The following is a 27974-nucleotide window of genomic DNA, read 5'->3' on the forward strand; positions in this document are numbered from 1 at the left end:
TGATTTCCTCATGGTGACACACACAAAACAATAAATTGGAGTCCTGAAATTTCAAGTGACTCTCAGGCAGGCTGTTATAACCACATGCCTCTAATTTTTCTTTGACAAGTAGACAAGATATTATTTCTTGCCATAAGCACCTGGTCATGTTTCAGAACTGGCTATTTTCCACTGTCTCCATGATACCCAGCCCAAACACAGTCCTTTGATAGATTTTCAGTGAATTTCTCTGCTTGTAGTTAGCACAGCTCAGACATAGAATGAGAAGATATGATTTCCAGAGTAGCTGGACAGTCTAGAAAGCTTCCAGCTTGCAAGGAATCTGCAATATCTCCAGTTGCCTGACCATTTCAAGAGAGTAACTTTAGAAACACCACATAGACCACATAATATAGAATTATTGAACAAATGTGTAAAAAGCCATGGATTCCCTTCCATTTGCTGAACATATTTGGTACCAGCTGTTCATCTGAAACACATTTAGTGTTGTGAGGAGTTTTAAATATACCTGCAATGTCATGTATTTCCACAACCCCTTCAGGAATCAAGGACACGGCAAGTTGCTCAACAGGGGACTCCGTGACTTACTGCAAGAATCTGCAGTGAGGAAGTCAGACAATCATGGAGAGGCAACAAGAGGAACAGAATGACTAGGAAAATGCTAACAACAGAAATACATTTTTAACTTATCACCTGCAGTTTCAATTTGTTAAAAATGGACTTCACAGCTGCCCCTTAAGTGGCTATTACATTTATGTGGACCACAACTATTTAATAGTCAACCGCCATCAGCAATATTTACTTCTCAGATACCTGAGAGTAACACAACAAATTGTGTTACTATCCAAAATCCAGAACAGAAATAAAGTTGCACAGTATTTCTTTTATGGTGTAATATGGGGAAAGGATGAGAAGTTTTTACTCCTTGAAGAAAATATTTACTTTACCATACAAAGACTTCATGTAAAAAAAAAACAAAAACATTTCACCATTACCTTCTCAGTATTATTATATTTCAATAAGTGCATCTTAACTTCCCTTTGCTGCAGAATTCTTCAAAGTTAAGGGCAACAAATACCCTTCAGAATAAGATACTTTTTTCCTGGATGGCATTTGATAGCGTACTTTTTTCCAGAATCTTGTATTTGCTGAACAAGATCTATCTGAGAAGTCTCCTTTCCATTGGATAGTCCCATGTTTTTGCTTAATATATCTGATTGATTCTGGCATGCTGGTGTAGTCCTGTACTTCATCCATTTCTATAAGAATCACTTTGATCCCATCACGGATGAGAGCATTATACATAGTTAGCTGCTCTTCAGAAGTGTCTTCTAATGGGCTGCAACTAGATGTTATTGATCCCAAAATAATCATCAGTCTTCTGCTTTGCTGAAGGGTTTCATCAGCAACACTGACCACAGCTGGAAGTAATGAAAGAAAAAACCAAAGTTTGCATAGATATTTTACAATTGATGTAAAGTATTTCTTAATTTTTAAATTGCATACATATGGTGAGAGGACTGGTAGGTATACGATCTCCCAGCTATCACTCACAAATCATGATCAATTGCATGAAATTACTGACAAAAATTGCTTTCTTCAGTTCCCAGGAGCTTAAAGAATCTCAAGAATACTATTAAAACTGATGAAGTCTCATTTGTTAAACATTAAAAAGAAAGCACAGATTCTCATAACAAGAATTTTTCATAAAGACATAAAAAAAAATTAAAAATCATCCAGTGAAAGAATGGACAAAATATTCTTTAAAAATAAACAAATATAGCTTTGTGTTTCCAAGCTAGGTGGGTTTTAATTTTATATATAATCTCCTACCCCAAGAACAATGGGTTCAAACACAATCTATTAACCCTAATAATTAAAGCATACCTTCTCCTGGTAAATCATCCCTTCCTAATATAAAGAGATTATATCCACATTGTTGTTCTAAAACATCAGGGAGTATTCTATGAACAAAGGTTTCCAAACGATAGAAACTTCTGTTTCCGCTGCTTTTTGTGTACAGGACATACGCATCATAGATTTTCCCATCTAAAATCAAAAAATATGTTTCTATTTTAAAAAAAAAAACTAAAAATAGACAACATGATTTTATTGCAAGGCTTTGTTTTGGACTGTTTACGAATTGTAAGGGTGGGCTGATTCACCTATCTGACAGAATAATTTCAAAGCACTAAAACACTCTACAAATCAAAAGAAAGATAATCAGCCACAGAAACTGATTTCTTTTTCCACCTTTGGGACAGATGTGCCAGCAAGCGAGCTGTGTGCAGGACCTGGGATCTGCAGGAAGGAGCCCCCAAGCCCTGAGGTGCCAAGACATTAAGAAAATGCCCTCTTGCAAGATTTTCTTCACCACCTCTCCTGAAAAACTCAACAGCAGTTATCTCTGCTTCTGACTAACCACGACAAAGGGTGGAAAATGACAACTGTTGCGCCTAATAAATCTATGAGGGAAAGGCAAATAGATAAAAAGACCAGAAGGCAGGTGAAGTTTTCAGTGTTAACACTGCATAATGAATGCAGGAATGAAGAAACCAAACCAAAATCAGATTTAACAAGTTAAGTTGTATCAGCAAGCTATAAAACATAGTTGTTTATTATTGTTATTGTTATTGTTATTGTTATGTTTAGTAAGTATTCTTGGAAAACTGAACTTTTGAAGTGGAAATTATTTTTCTGTGAAAACATTCAGAACAGCCAAGAGTAAACATTAACTATCTCAATGCACATGATCCATTTACTTTCAAGCCATGGGGGACTTCAGGCTGTCTAATTATAAGGGCTGCCACACAGAATATATGTGATGTTGCACTTATTCCAATTTTTTCACATCTGTCCAATGTTTTTTGTCCACACCATAGCAATGAACACACAAAAGAAGAGTCACAGAATACAGAACTAATACTAATTTTTCTCTCTGGCATGTAACCATCATAACTGACAGGATTTAGAAGGAAAATATTGGGTAAAGCACAACAAAATTAATCTCTGAGAAAATGAGAGGTTTATTTTCAATATAAATATCTAATGCACATTTTTAAACAGCTAGTTTACAGGATGTAGCTCTGCTGACACCTATTGATTATCATCAGAGTGACCATGAATCTACATGTAAAGAAATTACTTTTCTATAAAGCAAAAGGTAACATGCTAATTTGGGGAAAAAATGTTCTTTTTTATCTATCTCACCATGAATGCCTTCAATAGTATGCTGTGTTTCTTACATCAGCTATGACTATACATTTTAACCATATGACTGAAAAAAATCTGTCCCCCCAAATGTCTCTGTGCATATCTGAAAACTCCTCAAGGAAATTCCATATACATTCTACTAAATAATCATATCACTGCTCAGAAGTAATGGCAAGCGAAAAAAAAATCAATCGTCTGGTCACACTCACATACCTGGTCACATTCACATACCTTCGTTGCTTGCAAAGGCACAGACAGAATTACGGTACCAAAGCACCAAGTCAATCTTGAAAATCTTGTAGATTATTAAAGCAATAAGTGTTAAAATTAACAAAGAGAGAAGCCCTCCAGTCAGCCTTCTTTTTATATCAGGAACTGCACAAAAATATAAGATTTTTTTTAAATGTTGAATTTGTCCAAATCTGATATTTCAAACAAATGTAATACAAATTTGAGCATCATATTTTTCACTTCCACCTATCTATTCCTTTAATAATGATAAATGTACTCCTTCTCTATGCACGGGTACACACATACATACTGCAAACTGTAATCCCTCTGTCTTATATCAACACGATACATGAGCATTTGGTATCAAAATCCTCTCCAGAGAAGCCAAGATAAACATAGGGCTCAAAAGTATCAATATTTCTTACCTCTGCGCTTTAATATAATGTAGGATGCAACCTGCCCAAAGGCGTTTGAAGCTTGACAGACAAACGGTTGTTCATAATCTTCACTATTCACTTCTGAAATTATTAGCTTCACAGAATGCACAGGGCGTCCATCATAAGAAGGTTCCTCTCTATGCAAAAAGCAACAAAGAGAGCCTTAAACACAAAGCCCTTTCTGGAAGGGATTCACAACTAATAGCTGCAGTATGACAATGGTTGTTTCCATCCACAGGTATCAACTACATTTTAGAATAGATGAGCAATTACATTACACAAAGGAAACCCAAAGAACAGTCAGACCTCTTACTGACATTTAGCATAAACATTAGAAAACAAAGATATTATCTTATCTGGAGCTGTGTTTCCCCAAAGGGATATAAGGTTTCAATAAGCTGAAGTACAAAAATATACCTTACAAACCAAAGCCCTTGTCACGAGTTTCCCAGCCCCTATAACAGCAGGTGGAGAGCCCCACTGCTTGGTGAAAGAGAAATTCCATCATGTGAAATGACACAGTAAGAGGCCCTGGTACAAGAGTGTCATCTTGCGATAAGCAGCTCTGGGACAGGGAAGACTATAAATGTGGTGACCCACAGCAGCCAACTCGCAGTGCAACTCCAGAGAGATGAGTTTAAACTGCTGCTTCACCCCATGGATCAGAAGAGACTTGGAACAGCTGAAGTGTCGGGCTGCACCGTTAAGAGATACAGGTTATTTGCCATATAACATACAAGGGTAAAAAATGGTCATTATGCTGCACATTGTTAGTCACATGTACTGTGATGTATGACTAATGTATGAACTAAACAACTTTTTAACCAGTAGCAAAATGAGGGATACCACTACCTTCTTAACAGTAGATTTTAAATGCAAAATGAACTAATAATTTTTACTTAGCCAAGCCCTATTCTTTCCTGAAAGCACATTCTGGTTACCATTTTAAATGCAAAATAAAAGCTTGAAATATATCACAAAGGACATATATGGGACCACACAAATCACTTTCTGAGGAAACAGTTACAGTAAGTCGACTGCTGTAACAAAAGAATGAATGAATGAGCATCACTAACACAAATGACTAATGGTTGCAAAGACAACCATTTAGGTGATAGGAAGTACAGAAAATGACATTGCTTTTATGATATCAACTCAGTGACCGTGTGTCTCTGCATTATGGTCCAATTGTTTATGGCATTACAATTCTTTTATGACAGTACAATATATTACTTTTGTAGAGGGTTTTCTCTTGGTGAAAATTCAGCATTTTTTCCCCCTTTGTTTTATGATGACTTATTTCTCACAACTACATTTTTACTTGGAAGGTACCATTCTCATTTCTTCATCAGTTTCTCACTCATAGTGCTTGAGTATTTACAGATGTTCACATTTTGTATTCACAGTACCACCATGAGAATAGGGCTGACAAGAACCCTGCAATTTTTAGTCCTCAACCTGTCATATTTAAGAAATTTTCAGATTGTTTTCTCCTCCAGTTTTAGTTGCCTTTTTAAGTCAGGTTTGATTTCTTCTCTCTGAACTCCATTTAACCTGTTTTTTACCTCCAAAACCCCACCTCCTCACTAGAAATCTGTCTCCCTTTTCCCCTTACACTCCACTAAGCTTCAGTACAAAAGTCTTCAATGAATTCTTCCTTTATCTAGCTGATCTCAGTTACACTTTTCTAACTCAAGGCTCTTGAGACTTCCAGGTTTAATTTATCCTGTAAAGCTTAGGTTTGACCCCTTGCAACCTTCCAGAAATGCAGATGTGAAGGGAAAAAAGAACACAGAAGAAAGTGATAGTCTGAAGATCATGTACCTGGACATGCTTGATCCAACTGAAAGAGGTCTCTGCCAGGCCAGAGCCTGCTCAACAGAAACTAAGAGCCAAAAAGAGCATAATCACATGTGAAGTGCGTGTAGCTAAGTTTCAAGTTTCTACTTCAAAGCAGAAATTGAATTGGAGGCAAGCATTAAAGTTCTTAAAAACAAAGCTATTTAAGCAAAGGGAAAATATTGCTAAATATATTAACGTCAAAGGGAGAGAGTTTCACTTTGGTGGCCAACATATTTTTTTCTAACCTGAGAACATACTTACTCATAGGGACTTGCAAAAATTCTGCCCACATAAAATACATCAATATACACACCGTTGCTTGTCCAAAAGACCTCAAACCCATCAGCACCTGTTGTATTGCAATCCACTGTAACCTGTGAGCCTATAAAATTGTGTTACAAAGTGAAAAGTTAATTTCTATACTTCAAATAAAGCCTACAGAATTCTGTTCATAGACTCCCCCATAGATCAGCTAAGAGTCCCACACCCTTTCAGAAAAGTTACTCTAACAGAAGGTCTATATGCTCCATGATCTGCAGGTTCAGAAAGAGACTGGTAGGATGGAACAAGCTAAATCTAGGAAGAAGATGCCTCTCTCTGGAGCATCACTTTCCCTGCAGATTCAAAGACGCATCAGTTCTTAAAATATCTTTCAGAGTGACAGAAAGCAACAGGTGTGACAGTTAATCGCTTGAGTTAACTTTTATTTTCTTTACATTTGAGAAGTTTCCATACAGGTTTCCAAGGACTTAGAAGCAACATGCTTCTAAAGCGTATTAGAAAGCTCTATCCCTCTCCCCTTAAAACACTTCTCCTTCAGCAGATCAACAGAGAGAAACCAAGTTGGTCACCGAACTAGTTTTTGTAAAAAAAAAAAACAAAACAAAACAAACAAACAAAAAAACCTACAGGAAAAAACATATTTGGCCCCTCCTTAGGTATTTTCACTAGGATACAAAATCATATTTTCTCGTAAGGAAAACTACTTACCAAGCTCCACTTCAATGGAGTTGTTTCTTGGATAAGATATTTCAGGGGGTTTTTTTTGGTGGGCTCACTATCCAAAAGAAAGAAAGTTCTTTTCAGAAAACCTGGAGCAGTTGTAACCTGTTCTATGCTCTGTAACCCAAAATAACCCTGTCCTGTAGATGAGGTTGTCAGCAATTTAATAACAGACTTTGTTCAGTACTGAAAGTACTATAACTAAGGTCCCTCTGTAACTCAGTTGCTTCTGACTTGAAGCTACGTCATTCTTTGCTCCACCTCTTCCACAATATCATATCACAAATCTCCACACATTCATGGTGCCTTGGTCATTCCAAGTCATAAAAATCACATAATATTGCATGCACAAGTGCTGAGAAGGGTATAGGTAAATATCTAAAGTATTATCTCTTTGCAGTCTCGATAGCCTGTTGCCTAGCACCCCACAGATACTAGGTGGAACCAAATACTTACAAGTGCAATTCATTTATTTTAGACTTTTACCATTATAAATGGAAAATTTAACTTCTGTACTCCAGTTAAAGGCCTTACAATTCTTTCCACAGCATTGTCTATAAGGAAGTACAAAACCAGTGGCCCCTTTTAGTTGTTTTCATTAGGAATACACATATGACATTCTGGAAAGCTTATTTCTGTCTACAGACTACAAAGTGGAGGTAATCAGCAGGTAGTGATGTAGACATCTACATTAAAAATGCCTCAGTATGGCTAAAAGAATCCCAACTTGGAGGGTCCCTGAACACACACACAAAATTTCCAGTTGTCTCAGGCAGCTGGAAGATGTTTTAGAATATTTCCTATCAGATATGCAAAGTTCAAATAAGTTTCTCCGAGAGTACAAACTAACAAAAAGAAATCACAAAGCATCCCTATTGAGCCCTCTCGCGAAGCACACAGGATTGCCCTGATTGTCCAGTCAGACTACCGACTGGACCCAAAATCAACCACTTTATTGTAGACTCACTCAGCTCGAGACTTTAAAAACAACTGAGCTGCCTTCAGTCATTTATGGCAAATGAGTGAGATGGGTTTGCTTCTACTGAAATAGTGAGAGCTGAAATTACACCGAGAGAGAAGATCTAGGGACAGGTTTTAAGACCAGAATGATCATTCATCTGATATGTTCCTCATATTTTTTTATCCATATCATATATATGTGATGTTATATGAATATGTATCATTCATATATACGTACATACACACATATACATACATAGGTATAAATATAGATACACACAGACAAAACAGGCAAGCATAAAAAAAGGCCATTAAACAGTAACAAAATATATTAGTAACCTGAAAATGTCTTTTATCAGCTGGAATATACAAAAGTACTGGCATTTCACACCTTGATATAGCACAGCCTTTTCAGAGATCCAACATAAATCTCACAATTCTGTGCTAGTAAAGAAATTTGCATTTTACAGCTAGGCCTTCTTTTTCTACTTTTTTTTTGTTGTGCTGGTCACCTCCTGACGTAATCAGAGTCTACTGAGCTAAACACAGGACAGAGGTCAGTATTTCTTGTGCTAAGAAGCTTGAGAGCAAAAAGAGAGCAAACAGGTAGGACACACAGAGATACTGCTACAATTTTACAATTTGGCCTGGTTTAATTCATCACTCTTGCAGCAAGAGGATAATGTAAAAGAGAGAAAAGACAGACAGGCACAGCAGAGTGTGAAGCTACGGCAGAAAGTATTGTGCCTACCAAGCCTTACAGGACACTCGTTTAGGGACCCTGGCAGCTGGTTTAGGTAACAAAGCTTTGACATATTAGGACTTCGAACAGGGAAATCAATCTTCAACACAGACAAAAATATATGAACTCTGAGTCAGCATTTCTTTCACTCATTTTTAGGTGAAAACTAACAGCACTAAGGATGCCTTTCCACAAATTTATTTAGCTTCAGTCTTTAGCAACTTAGACAAAAATTTGGAGTCAGTTATGAACACAAATACAGTGAAATTATCTACTTACCTTCTACAGTCAAAATGATGTCTCTTGAAATGTTGTATTGTTTTCCATTATAGGTATATGTTGTTTCACATGTATAGTTTCCTCGATCACGTACAGTCACATTGAAAATTATAAGATCACTGTTTAAGAAGGTGAACCTTTTCCCTTCCACCAGCTGGCAGTCCTAAACATGTATAGAGAATTCTGTTAACTCATACCACTATCTCTTTGCAGGGCTTGTCTCTCTTTAATGCAATCTGAACACTCAGCGGACCACAGCATAAGGAAGGATGCCTTGCAGAGGCTGAGGAAGAGTTGGGGGGAATCGGGGAAGGTGGAATAAAAACCAAAACATACTTCATTTAAGCTCTGAGGTTTTATTTCAAGGACATTCCTGTTCATTTCTTATAAAAAGCAACTTTCAATTTTAGAGATACAAGGAAGTAAAATGCAAGGGTCTGGATTTGTAAAAGTACTCCTTAAATAATAACTGCTTAATAATTAGATTAAATTTTTAAAGTACTTAAATATTCTTGGTACCATAAAGACTGCATGGGCATGAGGCAGGAATGCTGCAGCAGGCACAGTGTTCTTGTAATAGGAGCAGCCCTTAATTAATCATTAACAATAAGAAAGTAATTTCTTTAATGGAGCAATATTGAGCACATAATAGATATGTGATCTCTCACAAATTATATACTCAAACTGTGTCTGCACAAAAGCCATGACAGTGTGTTTTGCTAGCAAGTAAAAAGAGGCCACCTGGTGGATACGTGTATCAACGTCCCCTACATCGAAACCGAATTTCTACCCCTTTAATCAAAAAACCTGCCTACACCTTTAAGAGAGAAAAAGTCTTAATCCTCTCCCAGTATGTCTTAAAAGTATTTTTCTCTGATTTACAATAAATCTTCTTTTGACATTCACAAACATCAGTGACACATTTTAAAAAAACGGGCAGTTATAAAAAGTACAAAACACAGCATTCTCACCTTATACCACCGAACAGGCTGAATACTCTTCTGATTTCTGAAATAATCCAAGTGTGGACATACAACCTTTGCAGATGACAATGTGAATATCACCTCCTCTACAGCAAATCTTTCATTTAAGCATACACCATCAACCCTCTCAAAAACTGTTACTTTTGTACACATTTTCTTGTAGCTTGTCAAATTCCTGCAATTATTATAACATTATTAAATTAACCTACTCAGCGTACTTTCCATCTCATAAATATATATTATTCTTTTAAAAGAAAGTGAGGATGAGAATTTTACAGTTTCTCTAATGGATTTACTTTTTCCTACTAGGAAAATAACTCCCCACTAGACTTGCTTTCCCCAACCTAAAATTAGTTTTTGGGAACACAGTCTCCCTTCATTGTTGGTATTTCTCTTACCCCCCCAAATTCTACTTGCCTTCTAAAAGTCATTCTCTTTGAAACTGATTTCTGTAGCAAAGTAATTTTTTTTTTAACTTTCACCTTATGACACATTCATAATCTCCAGAATCTTCTAACGTTGCAGGGAGAAACCAAATTAAATTCTTCTGCTGATGGATTCTAGACAGATTGTCTCTAGGCACAGCTGTCTCGTTACCAACTTTATACCATGTTATGTTGTAGTCTCCACTTTTCAAGTTATTTTCCAGTGAACATTTAATAGCAAGAGGTTGGCCGTCAGGCACAAGACTGTGCCTCAGCATCACATCATAGGCCTCACAATTCTCTAAAGGAAAGAGAGAAATATTAAAGAAAACCTCAAAAACTGTAAAAGTAAACACTGAATTCATCTCTTGATTACATTTCCAAAGTTCATTGGATTTTTCATCTCCATTCATAAATCTACTAAGAATGCAATTACAATCCCTTATCTTTACAGTTGAGAGTACTACTCAGTGTTATACAGCTACAGTTACATACTGAAATGAAATGCTGTTTTTTGAATGCACACTTTACGCTCAACAGAATCTCTTCACTTGCAGCAGACTCATTTGTACATTTCAGTTCAGATGAAAATTATTAGAGCATTTGTATTTCTCCAGTCTGTTTCAAGTACCAACACAAAAACACACACATGCACACACAAATTTCACTTGTAATACTTTTATTGGTTAACTTCCTTTAACTGTAGTCAAAGTAAGTCTTCAAGACAGATGATATTTTCAGTACCCAAATGTCCTAAGAGGATACTGAAGCTAAAGTTGTTGTTGCACAAATATTAAGTTTCCTATGGAGATTCCAACTCTTCCTTCATTTTATGAGCATTTAGAAAAGAATTATTACAAGCATTTACCAATGAGCTCATTTTCTTTCCCCTGGGTCCAAGAAGATTCACACAGGAAAAGAGCAACACCATGGGGCATTTTATTTTGATCAGTATGACAAAAAAGACACCAACTCAGGAAGGTTACCCTGGTGTCCAGAGTCAGTATTATATTTTTCTAAAATTTGTTATTTTTTTAGAATATAAGAACTGGCACACAGAGCCATGCAAGTATCTATCTAGCACAAACCCTGTCTCTGATAACAACCAGTGGAAAATGTGTAAGAAAAGAGAACAGGAGAACACAAGTATAGTAATGCTTTGCTTTCATACCCTTTGTTTTTTCTCATGCTCTTCATGAAAAGCTATTGATTGGGTTTTATTATTTCTCAGGGTATCATGTGCTACTCGTGATCAGAAATGCCAAAATAAACATTCCCTCATCTGCCTACTCTATGGTATTCATGATTTTGTAGACTTCCATCACATCTTGATTCAGTTGTCTCTTTTCTTTACCTCGGAGCCCTCATTCATTTAATGACTTCTCATACAGAAGCCATCTCATTTCTGACAACACTGCTGCTCTCCTCTCTACTTTTTCTGATATAGTCTTGCTGAGATGGAATGACAAGAACTGCAGAGTTCAATTGATTCACATTCACTGTGGTGTTACAGAGCAGCATAATGAAGCTTTACGTTTTCTGCTTTACTCTCTCCCTAAAATTTCTCCTTTCCTAGCCACTGCTGATGACAGAGCTAATGCTTCCATGGAGCATCAAGACATGACAAGGTAGCATTTTTCCCAAATAGTTATTAATTAACTTAATGTTCACACCATGTACATACACATTACTCTTGTATCTGCTACACATATTTGACCCTTCCATGCCTCTACGCATCTATTTGATTTTACTTACTGACATTCTACCACTAACCAATTCAATATCCAGATATCCTCTTCATGGTCAGCATTAGTTTTAACCACCAGGGACAGTCTTGTATCATCCACAGTTCTCACCACTTCGCTATACATCTTTTCCAAATTACACTGAGTTGCTCCGATATCTGTATTTAATGTCCCATAACAACTTTGATGGTTATGAAATGCTGTAGTCGCAGGAAATGATAATCCTTTTATGCCACTAAATGCTAATACTCTGAAATAGTGTCATTTTTTTTTTAACACCCTTCTTGACTCAGTTTCTCTGAAATCTCCCTCCCCCAATGACCTCCATTACTTCCATGGAGCAGGAAAGAAATTATAAGCTCCACAAATAACTAAACAGACACTAGTATTCTTTGCTATTGCCGGGAAGGCAAACAAATAATCACCTACCCATATTATTACTTACTTAGCCAAAAAAAACAGACTATCCAAAATGGACCGGTGAACCTTGCAGCTTGCCCTTTGACAGGCAAAAAAAACCCCAAACCAAACCATCTCCAACCAACTGGCTTGCTAGAAACTCAAGTGGAAATTCAACAAGTTTTTCTTTTTATAGTCTGGAACTGCTGCAAGATTCTAGGTGGAATGACAAGATTATGACAATAACTCATTTGAATCATCTGAAACGTTTTAAACAAGAACTGGATTGTTTGTTGACAGCTGAAGTACAGAAACAAGCAGTTGCAACTGAGTAGCCTAGCAATTTTACAAAAATCTACATGCTATTGTTAAATGGCTATATTTTCCAGACTGATAAAATCCTAAGGATACATTCTGTAAAGATAAAACCACAACTCATTTCATCAGTGTATACACCAGAGGGTTGTGCTGCCATTCACACAGACCTCAACAGGCTGGAGAAGTGGGCTGAGGGGAACCTCACTAAGTTCAACAAAGGGAAATGCAAAGTCCTGCATCTAGTGAGAAATGACGGCAGACACCAGCACACGCTGAGGACCACCCAACTGGAAAGCAGCTCTACAGGGAAGAACATTGGGGTCCTGATGGACAACAAAATGACCAATGCCCCCTCATGGCAAAGAAGGCTAACAGTGTCCTGGGCTGCATTAGGACCTGCATGCGGGTCAAGGAAGGCAGTCCTTCCCCTCTGCTTAGAAACTGGTCAGGCCACATCTGGACTATGGTGGCCAGTTCTGGGCTCTCCAGCAAAAGAGACGCGGATTTACTGGAGAAAGTCCAGCGCAGGGACACAAAGATGATTAGGGGAGTGGAGCACCTCTTACATGAGGAAAGGCTGAAAGAGCTGGAATGGTTCAGTCTGGAGAAGAGAAGGCTTGGGAAGTGGGCGGGTAGATCTTATACACATGCGTAAATACCTAATGGGAGAGAATGAAGAACAGGGGCCAGACTTTTTCCAGTATTATCCAGTAACAGGACAAGAAGCAATGAGCACAAACTGAAACACATAAAATTCCATCTGAAAACAAGAAAACACCTTTTCTACTGTAAGGGTGATTGAACACTAGAAAAGGTTGCCCAGAGAGGCTGTGGAGTCTTCATCTGTGCAGATATTCAATATTCAACTGGACATAGTCCTGGGCAATCTGCTCTATGTACCCTAGGGTGCGGGACAGGGAGGTTGGTCTAGATGATCTCAAGAGTTCCCTTCCAACCTAAACAATTCTGTGATAAAACAGGACAGAAAATATTGCATATTATATGTTTTATAGGCTCCTGCTCTTAAGACTGTTTAAAAGACCCTCACTGGTATACAAATAAATTTTACTGTTATCACCATATTCATAGCAAATTAGTACTGTGTGAAAAAATAAGTTTAAGAAGACAACCTTCCATAGACACCAATAAACTTACCTGCAATAATTAAAGACAGAAATGCTGTTGTGATATTACATGAAAACAATGTTTTTGCTGTCATGTTTCCCTGCAGAAAAGTTAAAAAAAAAGCAAAAAAAAAAAACCCAAAAAACCTTCAATTAGCAGTTTCCAATATAAACTTCTGCAACTGAAAGTCAATGTTTGCATTACACAGTTAGTACAGGAATTACACAGTTAATACAGGACATAGGAAACACAGGAATCATCTTTGTTTTGTTTTGAGCCTGTTAACTGCTTGCTTTGCTTGACAGCTTCTAATTATTATACCACAAGAAAAAAAAAGAAAAAAAATCAGTGAACATTTCCTATTCAGCTTGTTAAGCATGCGGGGTTTTTCACATCTCTAGCACACTTCTCAGCAGTTCTTGCTTTCCCAAGCTAGCATCTTAGTCTCTCCAACTGTCCCTGAGATGGAATCTCATCTCATACTTCTGACCATGTTTGGCACCATCTTCTGTACCTTCTCCAGTTATGCTACAGCCTGTCCAATATGGGGAGGGAAGAACACAATTTGCATAATATTGAAAACATAGGGGCATGACAGACTTATAAACTAAACCAATTTTTTTTCTGGTTTTTTTCCTAATAATTCCATATTAATTTCTAACAATCTATTTATTCTTTGTGTACTACTGAGTATTGACCTGGTATTTTCATGGGTCTGTGTAGTAATATTCCAAGATCTCATTTTACTGAGTATTAAAAATTAGGCAATCCTAGTCAGCCGCTGAGCACATGATGGTAGGATTTTGCCCTTAACTTTTCATTCAAAATTTTCTTTACATTTATCTACAACAAATTTCTTCTGCTGTTATTGCGCAGTCATTCACTATCATGACATCCTTCTGCCACTCTTTGCAAATAACATCTCTCTGCTCTAGCCTGAATGGCTTTGTATTGTTGGCAAATTCTGCTACTGCAACAATTTCCCTCTGTCTAGATCATTAAAAATATACGCAGAGCAAAAGAGAGCTGTTTGGGACTCCAGTAGTGATATTCCTGCACCTGAAAACCTGAGCATTTCTTACATGAGAATAAATATATTACATCATTCTGGCTTCATTGACAGCCTCTGATGAATGTCTTTGGAAATAAAGGCAGATTGAGACAACCATGTGTCCTGTATCCAATATGTACACATACATCTGTACAATTTTAGCACACTTCCAGTGTTTATGAACCATGACTTCCATTTACAAAAGTCACTGTTGAATCCTCCCCTACATAATTTATCTTCATTTCCACTGGTTCCATTCTTTATAGCAGTTTCTACCCAGCTGCCTGCCGCAGATACCATGATCATTGGTCTCTACTTTCCTGACTCTCTTTTGATGCCTTGCGAAAGCTAAAAAAGCATCTATCACTTCCTGATAGTCCCAAAGCTACTTGAAATGAGACGTTTACAACAAGACAACAGATGAGTGAGTATTAGCCAGTCAGTCATGGTGCCTTGTTACAGATCATTTCATCCTACAACTGCTTTTTACTGACTTTTCAGTTTGAGACAGATCCTTCCATGGAAGATTAGCCATAAAAAAAGGTACTGGCACTGAAATCTAAGCTCTTCCAAGATGAGCAGAACAGAAATACAAAAAATTATGTGGGTTTTTTTCCCCCCTTCTGTGTTCCCATATAGCAAATCTCATAGGGTTTCTTTTAATACTTGAATGATCTATTGGCTGTCAAGACTCTTTGTTAGGCTTCTTAACCCTAACATGGTTGCAGAAGGATCTATTAGTGGCATTCCTCTGACAACCTGTTTCTTAACTTGACCTGTCTTACTGCTTTTTTCCTGTTTACAACAGGAAAACAACTGTCTACAATAGTTTCTGTAACACTGTGAAAAGACAAATTCTGCAAACTGAAAGAACCTTTAGCTAATCACCGATTTCTACAGTAGTCAAAGACGACACTTCCGGCTGCTGTGTCTTCCTTCAAACTGACTCACAAGTGTGCCACAAATTGAGTCACCCACACTGCTTCTTGCAGTGCCTGCTTTCTTCCTTCTTCCCTATCTCTTCCATCCTCCCTCACCACAAATTTCTGCTCAAATTACCAGGCAGGTCTTTCCTTGCCTAGCTGTAAGAAGTAACGAGTCCCCACCAAGAACACTGAGCATATAAATATATATACACAAAACTTGAAAATCACTGGAGGGGGTTTATGTGTGTTTGTACAAAAGCTTCAACTTTCTCCACTAATTATGGTAGACAGTAACTTTTAAAATCTCTAGTTTTCAATGTTAAAGATTAAAATATCATAATGGAAAAAAATTAAATAGAAAAAGGGATCCAATAGACTCCACTTATAAATAGGTATTTTCTTTATGACCTCTCCAATTTGCTGTTTTTCATAAGATCAGTTCCATTACAGGATTACCTTACCTGTTCTACCTCATACGTGCTCTCCCAAGCAATTTTTTACCACAGCAGTCAGTTCAGTAGATACACCACTAGCATTTTGCCCTGTTCTGAAGGAAAAAGTCTTCCAGAATCTTGCTTCTCTATAAATTCTATGTTCTTTCTATACATTTAGAATTTATAGCTTACCCTTTTAACAACATGAAAGCCCCGTAAACATATATAGCCCTGTGTAAAACCATACACATGAACTGCTCCAAGGAGACTCCTTGTCTCTGACTTTTCATGATGAAAAACTTCCATTGGACATTGGAAGGTATACCCAACAGCAAAATCAGACTCTGCTCTGCACTTGCATTCACATAATTCATGATAATAACAACAAATCTATGAATGCAGAGACAAGTGAAAATGTTTTTCCTACCACATTCTGCCATGATAAACAGCTAAATTTCTCCTTTTTCCCAGCCATTTTGTCCACATCTTGAGCTTGCAATTGTCCTGTGGAGTTTTGCCACTCAGGACGGAATTCAGCTGCAGTTATTTCTGCCCAAATTTTCCAGAGGGAAAAAAAATCCATGTATCTGAGGACACATCTGTAAAGTTTCACCCTGAAAAGAAATATTTACATCAATTTAAAATGAAAACAAAGAAGATAAGTGCCTCAAAGAGATCTTCACTGATATGTGCACCTGAATTTCAGTTACAGCATCCATGATAGCACACAGTAGAGCCTAATTCTCATAAAAATCTGTGATTAAATTTACTCTGCTCTTTAGTCCTTTCAGCTGATCCACTCAATTAAAAAAAAAGCTAGTCTCATCAGAATTTTGAAGATTCATGTCTTCCAGTATTTTTTTCACACTTGTGGTGCTTTTTCTTTGAATGTCTTACTCAAAAACATGGACGGGTTAAAACACACAACTGTCCTGTTCTCAGAATTGAGACACCTAACAAGAAGTGAGAATATCACACCATTTCTTTAACATAAGCCCATGAACAATTTATATCAGAAAAATATATACATAAATATTATCATAGAAAGGTTTGGGTTGGAAGGGATCACATAGTTCCAACTCCCCTGCCATGGGCATTGACACTTTCCACTAGATCACGTTGCTCCAAGCCACATCCAACCTGGCCTTGAACATCTCCAGGGATGGGGCAGCCACAACTTCTCCGGGCAACCTGAGTCAGTGCCTCCCTACCCACACAGTAAAAAAATTATTTCTAATATCTAATCTAAATCTCCCCTCTTTCAGCTTAAAACCATCCCACCTCGTCCTATCACTGCGCTCTCTGATAAAGAGCCCCTCACCATCCTTCTCGTAGGACCCGTCTAAGTACTGAGAGGCTGCTACATTACCTTAAACGCTTCTATTAACTGCAAGGTATGCCATGCCTCTTTAAGAGAACTTAATCAAGTTCTAGATCTAATCATGATGGTGTTGAGGCACACCTAACCAGCGCTGAAGAGCTGGCTCGGTTTCCCTCCTCCATTTCGTTGTAGTTCCAGCACTGAGGTTATCTCAGCAGCCTTTTTTTTCCGTGTATTGCTGACATCTCTCACCAGGTACGGCAGCCAAACATTTTTCAGTATCCTTCAAAGAAATCTTTATGTAATCCTGGAATCACTGACCTGAATGGGGCTGTAGCTCTCCAGCGAGGTAGGAAGGGCACGTCTCCCAGGAGGAGACCAGGGTACAAAGTTCGGCTTCACAGAAAAGGAGTTCAGACGCTTTCTCTCAGAAACCGAGCCACAACGGCTTGCAGAGGAAGATGATGACCTTTCAAAAAAATATTTCATTCCCACTCCTCAGCTGTTCCCGGCTCTCAGTCTTCCCAGGAGACACCACCTCAGTTTGAGCCACCTCCAAGCCCCAAAACCCGTGCAAACTACGGCTGTCTGCGCATCTCTACGGGCTCCCCACCACCTCACCCCGAGCTGGCTGACACAGTTAGAAGACAGAGGGGGAAAAGACACCCGAGCATGCCCCGCAGCGCCCACCTGGCCACCCTCCGGCCACCCTCGGCTTCCGGAGCGCAGCCCCTCGTCCCCCCGTGACCGGCACAGCCATTCATCCATTCATTCATCCATCCGTCCATCCATCCATCCATTCCTTCCCCTCCTCGCCGGCCGCCCCTCTGCAAAGGAAGCCCCGCTCACGGGGTTGCCTCGGAAGGGATCGCGGACCAGAGGAATCCCCGCCGCTGCCTACCTGCTGCTGCTCCTGCGTCACGGACGGGATGAGATCGGATGGGCTGTGTTCCCACGCCCCGCCCCGACTCGAGGCTGCGGTTTTCCCGGCGCAGACAGGCGGTACGGCTTAAACCCGGGCTGCGAAAAAATAAGGAGTTTGAGCAAGATCCACTTCCTGTTGAAAAAGACGGGCAGACACCGCCTGAGCTGCTATCCTACACCTCCCTTGGCTACCGAGGCCAGGGTTCGACCTTCGCCCCAGGGCAGGGACCAGGGAAGCCGGTAGGAAAACCTCCAAATAAAGACTGCAAGAGTTGGGGTGACTGTCTGATTTATTTATCTTTATCTTTATCTTTATCTTTATCTTTATCTTTATCTTTATCTTTATCTTTATCTTTATCTTTATCTTTATCTTTATCTTTATCTTTATCTTTATCTTTATCATAGAATGGTTTGGGCTGGATGGGACCTGAAAGATCATCCAATTCCAACTCCACTGCCATGGGCAGGGGCACCTCCCACCAGACCAGGCTTTATGATCTTTATCATCTTTATCATCATCTTTGTCATCTTTATCATCTTTACCTTTATCATCTTTAACTTTATCATCTTTACCTTTATCTTTCTTTATCTTTATCTTTATCTTTATCTTTATCTTTATCTTTATCTTTATCATAGAATGGTTTTGGTTGGAAGGGACCTTAAAGGTCATTCAGTTCCAACACAGGCACACCTATCAATACATGAGGCTTTATCTTTATCATATTTATCTATCTTTATCTTTGTCTTTGTCTTTGTCTTTACCTTTTTTGGGTGGTACAGGCAGCTGCAAACTTCCCTAATTGAAGAGACCATGTCAACGACAGAGAAAGATCCCCTCAAAGCTATAGAGGCTGTTGGCAGGAGCATCTCAGGGACATGAGCTGTTTTATTTGTCTCTTTGCTAAGTTACTTCGACAGCTTTGTCCAAGTACCCTGGACTGCCACACGTCACTGAGATATTTGACTGTGCAGCCTGAGCACACAGGTTTTGTCCCATTCAGGCCCTCAGTTTTTCCCTACAGACTTACCAGCTATTAAGTAACCCTGACGTTTTGGAGGTCACTTAGCTTGTGATTTTTCTAGGAACAGTCTGTTCGCTGTATTCTGTTTCTTAGTTCCCTGTTTCACTCGCACGCCAGTACTGGAGTCGGTATTCTTCAAAGCAGAAGTTATTCCAATGTAGTATGGTGAACAGAGAATTAGATACGGGCAGTTTTTTAAGGCTGCAGTGTCACTTACTTGGTGACTAACTCATTGACTAACCAAATTGCTAAAATAGATGGTAAGATAGAGGAAAGATTTTTCTTAGGTTCCTCCCAAAGCAGGAAGCAATCATGGACTGTTTAGAATTACCAAGGCAGATGTCCTCTTTATTGTTAAAAACACATCATAAACACACTTGCTAAGCAAATTACAAATATTCTGCAAAAAAACGTGCTCCGTCAAAGTGGGCATTGACACCAGTCTGAATGAATATTTGATGTGGTCAGCAGGAACACTTTAAAGAGGACCGAGATCCACCAGCTCTAGTAATGAAGAAAATGCTAAGCAAAGAGTTATCCAAATATCTTCCTGATCAGATCTATGCAGTGGAATTTACTGGTTTTTGGGGGGGTTTGGGGTTTTGTGTTTTTTTTTTTTAATCAAACATTCAGAAGTATTTTGTCTCATAAAGCTCCAGGATAGAATGATACATTGTAATTAGTACAGGGAGGGCTCATCAGTGCCATCATTGAAAATGGAGTGCAGTAGAGCAATGATCATGACATGGCTTATCTTTCTGTGACTGAGGAGGTGTTCAATGAAGGCTATTTGTGTGCAAAGGAAGAGACAGGATTTGGGGGTACGTTTTTCTGAACTGTATTTGCTAAATAAGGTATCACCATGAAGTCCTTTTTCCATCAGATGGTGGCACGCATCTGCTTTATTTGATAAACATTATATATCAAATAAAGGGAGAATTATACCAGCAATAAATACTTCAATCCTTTTGAGTTATGCATGAAAAGAAATCAGAGAACATTCCCTTAGATAGGGGTGGAATATATGTAGGATACATTTAGCTCATTGCCTTTCATTATCACAAACTGTTCATTTTTCTATATCCTCTAGTAATTTTATTCCAGCTTTGAAGACTTCTTGTCTTCCTTTTCTTATGATAGTAACAACTTCCCCTTTTCACATATATTTGTCTCCTTTGGGCGTTTGCATGTGGCTACATTAGCATTCTTGTTTGGGTTAGTAAAGTGCTTTTGAAGTTGATTTGCCTCTCAACACCACCTCTCACACTTTGTATTAACAAACAGTCCTGGAGACCATGGAACAGATTCCTTTCAAATGAGACAAAACCTGAAGATAAGTTCCAACTACTTAACCGTGCTATCAGCAGTACCTGACAACAGTTAGTTTGAAATAAAGTCTCTTGAAACATACATTGTGTGGACACCACCCTGACTTAACCCGCAAAAACTGGGGCAAACGTTGCCCTGATTTTTGGAGGACAAGTGATGATGACAAGCAAACTTAATCACTGCATTTGTAAAGGAAACGATAGAACTCAGTAACCTTGTGTTTTACCTGCTCCCAGCATGTCATCCTTTTTACGTGAAAAGAGACTATAGTCATATTGTGTCTCTAAGACATCCGAAAATATATTTAGGGCAAAACAATGTGGTTTATAGCCACAATCTTTTTTTTTTTTTTTTTCTTTTGGCTGCAATACATATGCATTGTATATATTTTTCATCTGAAACTGGGCAGGACAAATGAAAAACTAATTTTAAAGCTCTTTAGGTGTACTTTTCCTACTATTTCTATTTTAAGATTTTTGCACAAGATAACTTTGATGAAGACGCTAAGAATATCATTGTACAAACAAAACTTCTAATGCTACAAGAAAAAATATCCAGAAATGTAAATGCATGTAAGTATTTAGATATAGTTAAAGCTGCATAAAACAGGCTATTTTGATACCTGTCATCCCAGACCAGAATGCTAGGAATGCCAAGGCCATCTAAATGTGCTTGCAGTGCTGAGAATGCATAATTCCATTTTACTGAGCAATACCACTTTCAGTTTTAACACTGAATGACTACTTTAGCATTTACATCTTGCAGATATACATCTTACAAGAATTTCTCATCTTGTTAGTGTGGTAATCAAATGTCTTGCAGTTACAAATTCACTAATAGAGTATAGGAAGTAATTTATACTTCTAGCAAGTTTGTAGTAGAAAAGCTAAGCACGTTCTTTATGGTAAAATCTATCCTTTTTCCCCCCAAAGAAAGTAATTCATCCGTTTTCTTGCTTCCAACAGATTTACTTTCTCCTACTTTACCTGCAGGATGGAAATCTCAGCTGGGGGAATCTGTCTTGGCAAAAATATTAGACAAATGGGACATGGGATTGATCTGTTTTCAAGGTCATAACCATGAGCACTGTCAAAAGTCAGATGGAGTTTAGTTTCACATGGTAAAGTAAAACATTTGATAAAACATTCTTTACATACAAAAATGACAAATTAAATAGTAATTTAGTGCAATAAGAGTGAGCAGAAAAATTACATGCAGCCACAAAAAAAAAAAAAAATCCTCTCATTTCTTTGAGAAAGGCAATAGCACCTGCTGGAGGAGAAGGCAGCAAAGCTAATAGAAATAAAGATATGGTCCAGGAAATTGCAATAACTAAGAATTAAGTAAAATTTTAAATTTTCTGTGTATTTTATTCAGGAAGGCCAAGCAGTTTCTGTCCCAAATGCCAGAGTAACCAGTGTATGAGGTTGCAGACCCAGTAGCCAGTAATCTTGGTTCACGGCAAGAGCTGCTTCAAGAGATAGTATCTTTCTTGGGACCATCTAAAATAGTTGGAGTAACAAACAAGCTTTTCTGTAGAAAAAAACATTCTACAGTGTTTTTAAAAATGTATGTTTTATACAACTGGAAAACAGAAAATCTTCTGTTGAGGAAGAGGTATTCAGAACCAATCCAACTGTAAACTGCAAGATTTAGAAAGGTTAGAATCTTTTGATTTAGAAAGGTTAAAATTGGAAATGGAAAATACAAAGTAAAGTTGCAGCCTTCGGTTACAACACGTTATTCTACTGTTTTGTTTCGATATGCTTATTGCCTTTATCCTGGTATAGTAGAAAAAGCTGAGTTATATTGCAAAACCAGAATTGCAAGGGTGACTGGGAAGCCAGCTGGTGAAAGATGACAGCAGACGCTTGGGAAGGGAAGAGCCAACGTGTGACAGTAGTTGCTGACACAGAAGGAACTCACCAGGGGATCAACCACTGCCTTCATCTAAATATTTTCATTAGTGCTACCAGTACAAAAAAAAAAAAAAAAAAAAAAAAAAAAAAAAAAAAAAAAAATTTAAGTTTTCCTATGTAGTTTGCCAATGGCATGACTGTTGGAAGAGAAGTATGTGATCCTACCATCTGGCTCGTAACGATCCTTACTCATATGCTCCTCCTACACCCAGAAATTGCACCACTTTTTCTTTTTCACACAATAGTTTGCCAAGATTGCCATGACTCACCAGTATGTTGTATCTATTTAAAAAAAAAAAAAAAAAAAAAAAGAAGCCACCCTAAATCAGGTGAACTATTTCCAGTAAAGTTACAGAACACCCTCAGGCACTTGTAGTGCACTGATGCAAACGTTTATCATAGATCCCACTGAGAAAAGTGAGAAAAGTGAGAAAAGTGCTCAGACTCATTGGGATAGTGACAAAAATTTAGTTTATTGGAGATAACCCCAGAAGCTAACAGGAGACAGCACAGATGATCTTACATTTCTTCAGGTGCTGGGAACACAAAGCAGTGCAACATCAGCCAGACCTTCTGTCAGGGCACGACATGCTGCGCAAATCCTGACTTTGGGGAAATTTGCCAGCACTGAAGCCTTTAGAGGTTTTACAAACTGTCATTAGAAGTAACAACTCTAGTAATTATCTCTGCTGTCAAGCAAAGAATGTTGTATGAAAACAAGTTGTTTCTCTTCAAGGTAAGCAGAGACATGGAGGTGGAGTCATCGCCAGGTGCCAACTGGGAGCTGCCTACCATGCAAGCACAGCTCAAGCCTGCATCTACACACGTGGATCACTAACTAATTTGTCATATGCATCTTCCATTTACGACCCCAACACCATTGTTCAGGGTACCAGCCTGCCTCTGGTTGACACGTTCTACGCTGTCCTGGTCAATACGTTAACAAACTTGAAGAGATTTCTCATGGAAGGAAGACTATTACTTTACTGGGGGAAATAAGGTGGTTAACGTTTAAAAAGAGGTTAAGTTGATTTGGCTTGATTAGATGAAATTGAAGACAGACTAGAATTGCTACCTATAAACAGTAAATCCAGTAAATACCAATGAAGTAGAAGAATGTTTCAGCTGGCAATTAATATATTAAATATAAAAAATTATAAGAACCAGATCAAATCAGATTCTTGAACAGCACTAATGGAATGAGAAACTTAACTACTCCGTCAGGATTAAGCATGATAAATCACAGAGAGAACAACATACCTGAACACCCGAGATGTGAACAAACTAGGTAAGGGGCAAGGAATGTCCCTTACCATCTTGTGTTTCCCAAGTTCAGGCCTTCTAGGTACCATATATACATTGTACAGGTATACACAACCAAGTTCTTGGTCACAGACAAGGAAAAATGCATTTATAACTACATACACATGACATTCTAACCTAGTAATATCACCAGCAGCCGATAAAGTTACACCCATTTCACTGATAAACTGTAAAAAGGTCAGCACCTTAATTCTTGTTCTTTGCACCTCCTATAACAACTTCTTAATCATTTTTCTACTTTTTTGAGGTGGCTAAGTTTGAACATAGCATTGACCTAAAAAGCTCCAACAGATGTAAGAAAATATTACGGACTGTTAAAAAACTAGGAGAAAACGTTTTTATTTCACTGGAAGTACCTGAACAATATTATTTTGAATAAAATAAAGCTTTCATGTGAAATACCTGTCCTATGTAGTAGACAATTATTCAAAATATTCAGAAATCTAAAAACCAGCTTTTTGGCTGGTTAGTACTTCATCTGCTCATCAGTTCATCATCTCACCCCAGCTCCTTCCTTTCCATTATTTCCTTTTTAAGCCAGAAACAAACAAGCACCTTTACCATCATCCTTTACTATTTGAATAATTACCTGGTTTCAGGACCAGCATGGCAGGGATATAGCTTCCTGACTTCTGTAACTCTGCTGCCTTTTTCAAATGGATGTAAATAACACAACTGAAAACATGAGAGCCTTCTGTAACATTAAGCAAGACTTATGCAAGCAGCTGGTTTATGTTAGTAATTGTTCAAAGCTTGTAGTCGTGGCAGTAGCTTGTTGGAACAAAATCTGCAATACTGGAACTGTAACAATATAAATATTTATGCTGGTAGCCTAGGCAGAACAGAGATTGCTCAGGGAAGCAACATGCAGGGCTTCTGGGTGAATAAGGCAATAGTTGAGTCTGAAAAATAACCACCAGTAGCTGACAGAATGGGTCTTTGCTGCTTATTCCTTTGTGGTCAGTGGGAAATGGGTGCTGGCAACTTTAATTCAATGTTAATCAAGTATTTGCATTGGAACTTCTGTATTTCAGCCCTTCCAAGCACTGAGAAACTCATTCAATGCCAGAATGCATGCTGGGGCTCTGTTGGAGATCTGGGCAGAGCATGCTCATTACTCCCTTCTAGTGGCACACTGGGTCTTCTTCCAGGGGAAAGCCAAAGAGGTGGCTTGAATCCACGTTGCATCCTGGTGTGGGGTCAGGATACAACTGTGCTGTGCACCTAGGCCGGATAGCACTGAAGAACTATCATACCCTGTAATACAGCTATTGCCATGTAGAACTCTCAAAGGTTTTATTTGCCCTTCTACGTGTTCCCGGAAGACTTACCTGACCCTACTTACATGTCTTTCATTTCCAAATCAATGAAGGTACTATATATCATGCTAGGAAGGTGTCCAAACCACCCATGTTCATGCTCTGCAGCCTGATGAACTGCCACAAACTGTCACTTAGCGGTGACACTCGTCTTCCAAGGAATTGCAAGTGTTGATATAAATTCCTGGTTGGTGATTTTCACCTCAAATTTCCACTCTGTACTCATAACCAACATCATCTGACTAGGAAAGAGTCAATGCTGACAAGAGCATCAAGTAATGAGTAACTAGGTAATGGCTAGGCTCCTGGGCTCTGAATTTGAAAATCAATATGCTTCTAAGCACCCAAAATATAAACATACTATTAACAGCTTGTAAATAATCCTATTATAACTTCATATTTTAGAAAGCATTAGTATAACAGAAAAAACCTCTTTTCTTGTGAGTTTCAGTTCAACATTCCTCACCAATACACAGAGTCACTATGTCAAAGTTTTGGATTTAGATAAAAAAATTATAGACAACACATAGAATCATACCCCATTGCTACACAGCAGACTGAAAAGTAAACTAATAACTTTTACACAGAAGTTGTATTGTTTTCTCAAATAATTACATGTGATTTTGCGTAATTCCCTCCACTCCTTTTACAGTCATATCAGTTAGTACAAGATCCTCTGTCAATCTAAGAACTTTTTGTCTTTAAGTGGATTACATTCCTAAATGCAATAACAACTAATCATTAAAACATGGACAGATAATACAAATAAATAACTTAATTCAAAATCTATGATATACCTTCTCAAGAATGCAGATAGTAATTTGCTGGTGACAGTAGAATTCGTTTCTCATTAAGACACCTAAGAAAACTTTTTTTCTTTATTTTCCACTATGCATATCATAGATAACTGCAGTTTGCCAATGATGTGCTGACAGGCCTGCTACAAATTCTGCAAAGCCAGAGCAGTCCACCAAGACAAAGCATGTGGGAAAGGGTATTGGGCACCCCAGGTGCACTTCACCTCTTTTGGCTATGCATAGAGCCAGTCTAGCCGAGGGATGTATCACTTATCACTCACATCTGTGTAGATAAATGTACATAAAATTAAGGTGCCCTTCTAAAATGTAATTTAGAAAGTTAGGAGGGGCAGACAAAGTAACTGAGCATTTCTAAAAAGCTTGACAGACAAAGTCCCCTCTTACATTAACACCACCTTTATCTTTTACAGCAGGATGCAGAAGTAGAAAAGAAAATTTCCTTAGTTTCAATTTAATCACAATGCATTTAAAGAATTAAAATATTTTAGTTACACTACTGCTAAGCCTGGCCAGAACCACCACTTTTCTTGAATGTCTCTCATGACAAAGCTAACTCAATTCTGAAGGTAGTTGGAGATGCTCATCTCTGAGAGGTACCTAGCCTAGTAGAATTAACCTTGTTAAAATCAGAACAGAAATCTCCATTTAGTGTATGTTTCACATCAGTGTTTGGAAATTCGAACATAAAATCCCTGAGTCACCTCCGCAAAAGCCATTGCTTTTGTTGGTTTGGTGTCTGTCTTGTGTTTTCTTGTTCTTTTCTTAAAAGAACAAAATCTGCACTGCAAGAACAAAACAAAGCAGCTTCTCAAAGGGATGCACTCTGTGCTGTCTCTCTCTCACCACAGGCATTTGGCCTCTGTACCAAGTCAATCAAAAGTCCATTTAATAAACAGACACTTCACCATCTATCTGTCAGGATGCCACGCGGACTGGCAGATCCCTCACAGCCAGGGTCTGTTCCAGTGTCTCCAGCAAGGAAGCACAGCAGGCTAACATGGGTTTTCTGGGCCCAGGGTGAGGTTGATCAGGACCAGTAAGGCTTATTGGTGCCCTCAGAGACTTGGTGTTAATAGACAATTACTAAGGAGACTGCCCATTCTGTGCAAACAGTAAACATGGATTACACAACGTCTTGTTCAATCATCTCTCTATAAATTTTTAGGGAGTACATCTATTTGATGGGAACAAAACTGAAAATGGATTTTGAAAAGCACAAGCAGAAAACTATGGGGAAAAAAAGTATGTAGGTGCTGAAGAGTATCTTTAATACTTTTGCAAGGCAAACATTCAAACAATGAACATGCACAACCCAAAATATAATAAATGAAACTTGTAAATTTCACATAGTCATAGAATGCTTTGGTCTGGAAAGGACCTTTACAGGTCATCCAGTCCAACCTCCTTGCAGGAGCAGGGATTTCTTTAACTAGATCAGGTTGCTCAGAGCCTCATACAACCTGACCTTGAATGTTTCCAGAAATGGGGCCTCCACTGCTTCCTTGGCCAACCTGTTTCAGTATTTCACCAACCCCAGTGTAAAAATTTTCTTCCTTATATCCAATCTAAATCTACCCTCCCTTAGTTTAAAACCATTACTCCTTGTCCTGTCACAACAGGTCTTGCTAAAAAGTCTATCCCCATCTTTCCCATAGGCCCCCTTTAAGTACCATGAGGCTGCTATAAGGTGTCCCCGCAGCCTTCTCGTCTCCAAGAACCCCAACTCTCTCAGCCTTACATCATAAGCATCATAACTGCTCTTTAAAACCCTGTTCCTAAATTCATTTTACCCGTAGAAATTTGACTGATTCTCTGGATGTCTGCTTTAGCGTTCTCCTGAAGTTAATGGTTCTTTTTTTTGCACCCCTCTTTCTTTCTCTTGCTTCA

General features: G+C 38.3%; 1 protein-coding gene across 1 annotated transcript; it reads right to left on the reverse strand.

Moving 5' to 3' along the window:
• Window positions 1-1028: 1028 nt before the first annotated feature.
• On the reverse strand, window positions 1029-25485 carry LOC104056641 (interleukin-1 receptor type 1). Its single transcript, XM_054056356.1, is given in 15 exon segments — window positions 1029-1421; window positions 1888-2049; window positions 3445-3588; window positions 3870-4018; window positions 5985-6105; window positions 6714-6768; window positions 6770-6780; window positions 8707-8869; window positions 9678-9864; window positions 10172-10415; window positions 13732-13801; window positions 16540-16726; window positions 17755-17902; window positions 18335-18453; window positions 24540-25485. Coding segments are annotated over 12 exon segments (1854 nt in total). The 5' UTR covers window positions 16696-16726; window positions 17755-17902; window positions 18335-18453; window positions 24540-25485; the 3' UTR covers window position 1029.
• Window positions 25486-27974: the final 2489 nt, after the last annotated feature.

Source organism: Cuculus canorus, chromosome 1 (assembly GCF_017976375.1).
Source record: "Cuculus canorus isolate bCucCan1 chromosome 1, bCucCan1.pri, whole genome shotgun sequence".
Classification (NCBI taxonomy): domain Eukaryota; kingdom Metazoa; phylum Chordata; class Aves; order Cuculiformes; family Cuculidae; genus Cuculus; species Cuculus canorus.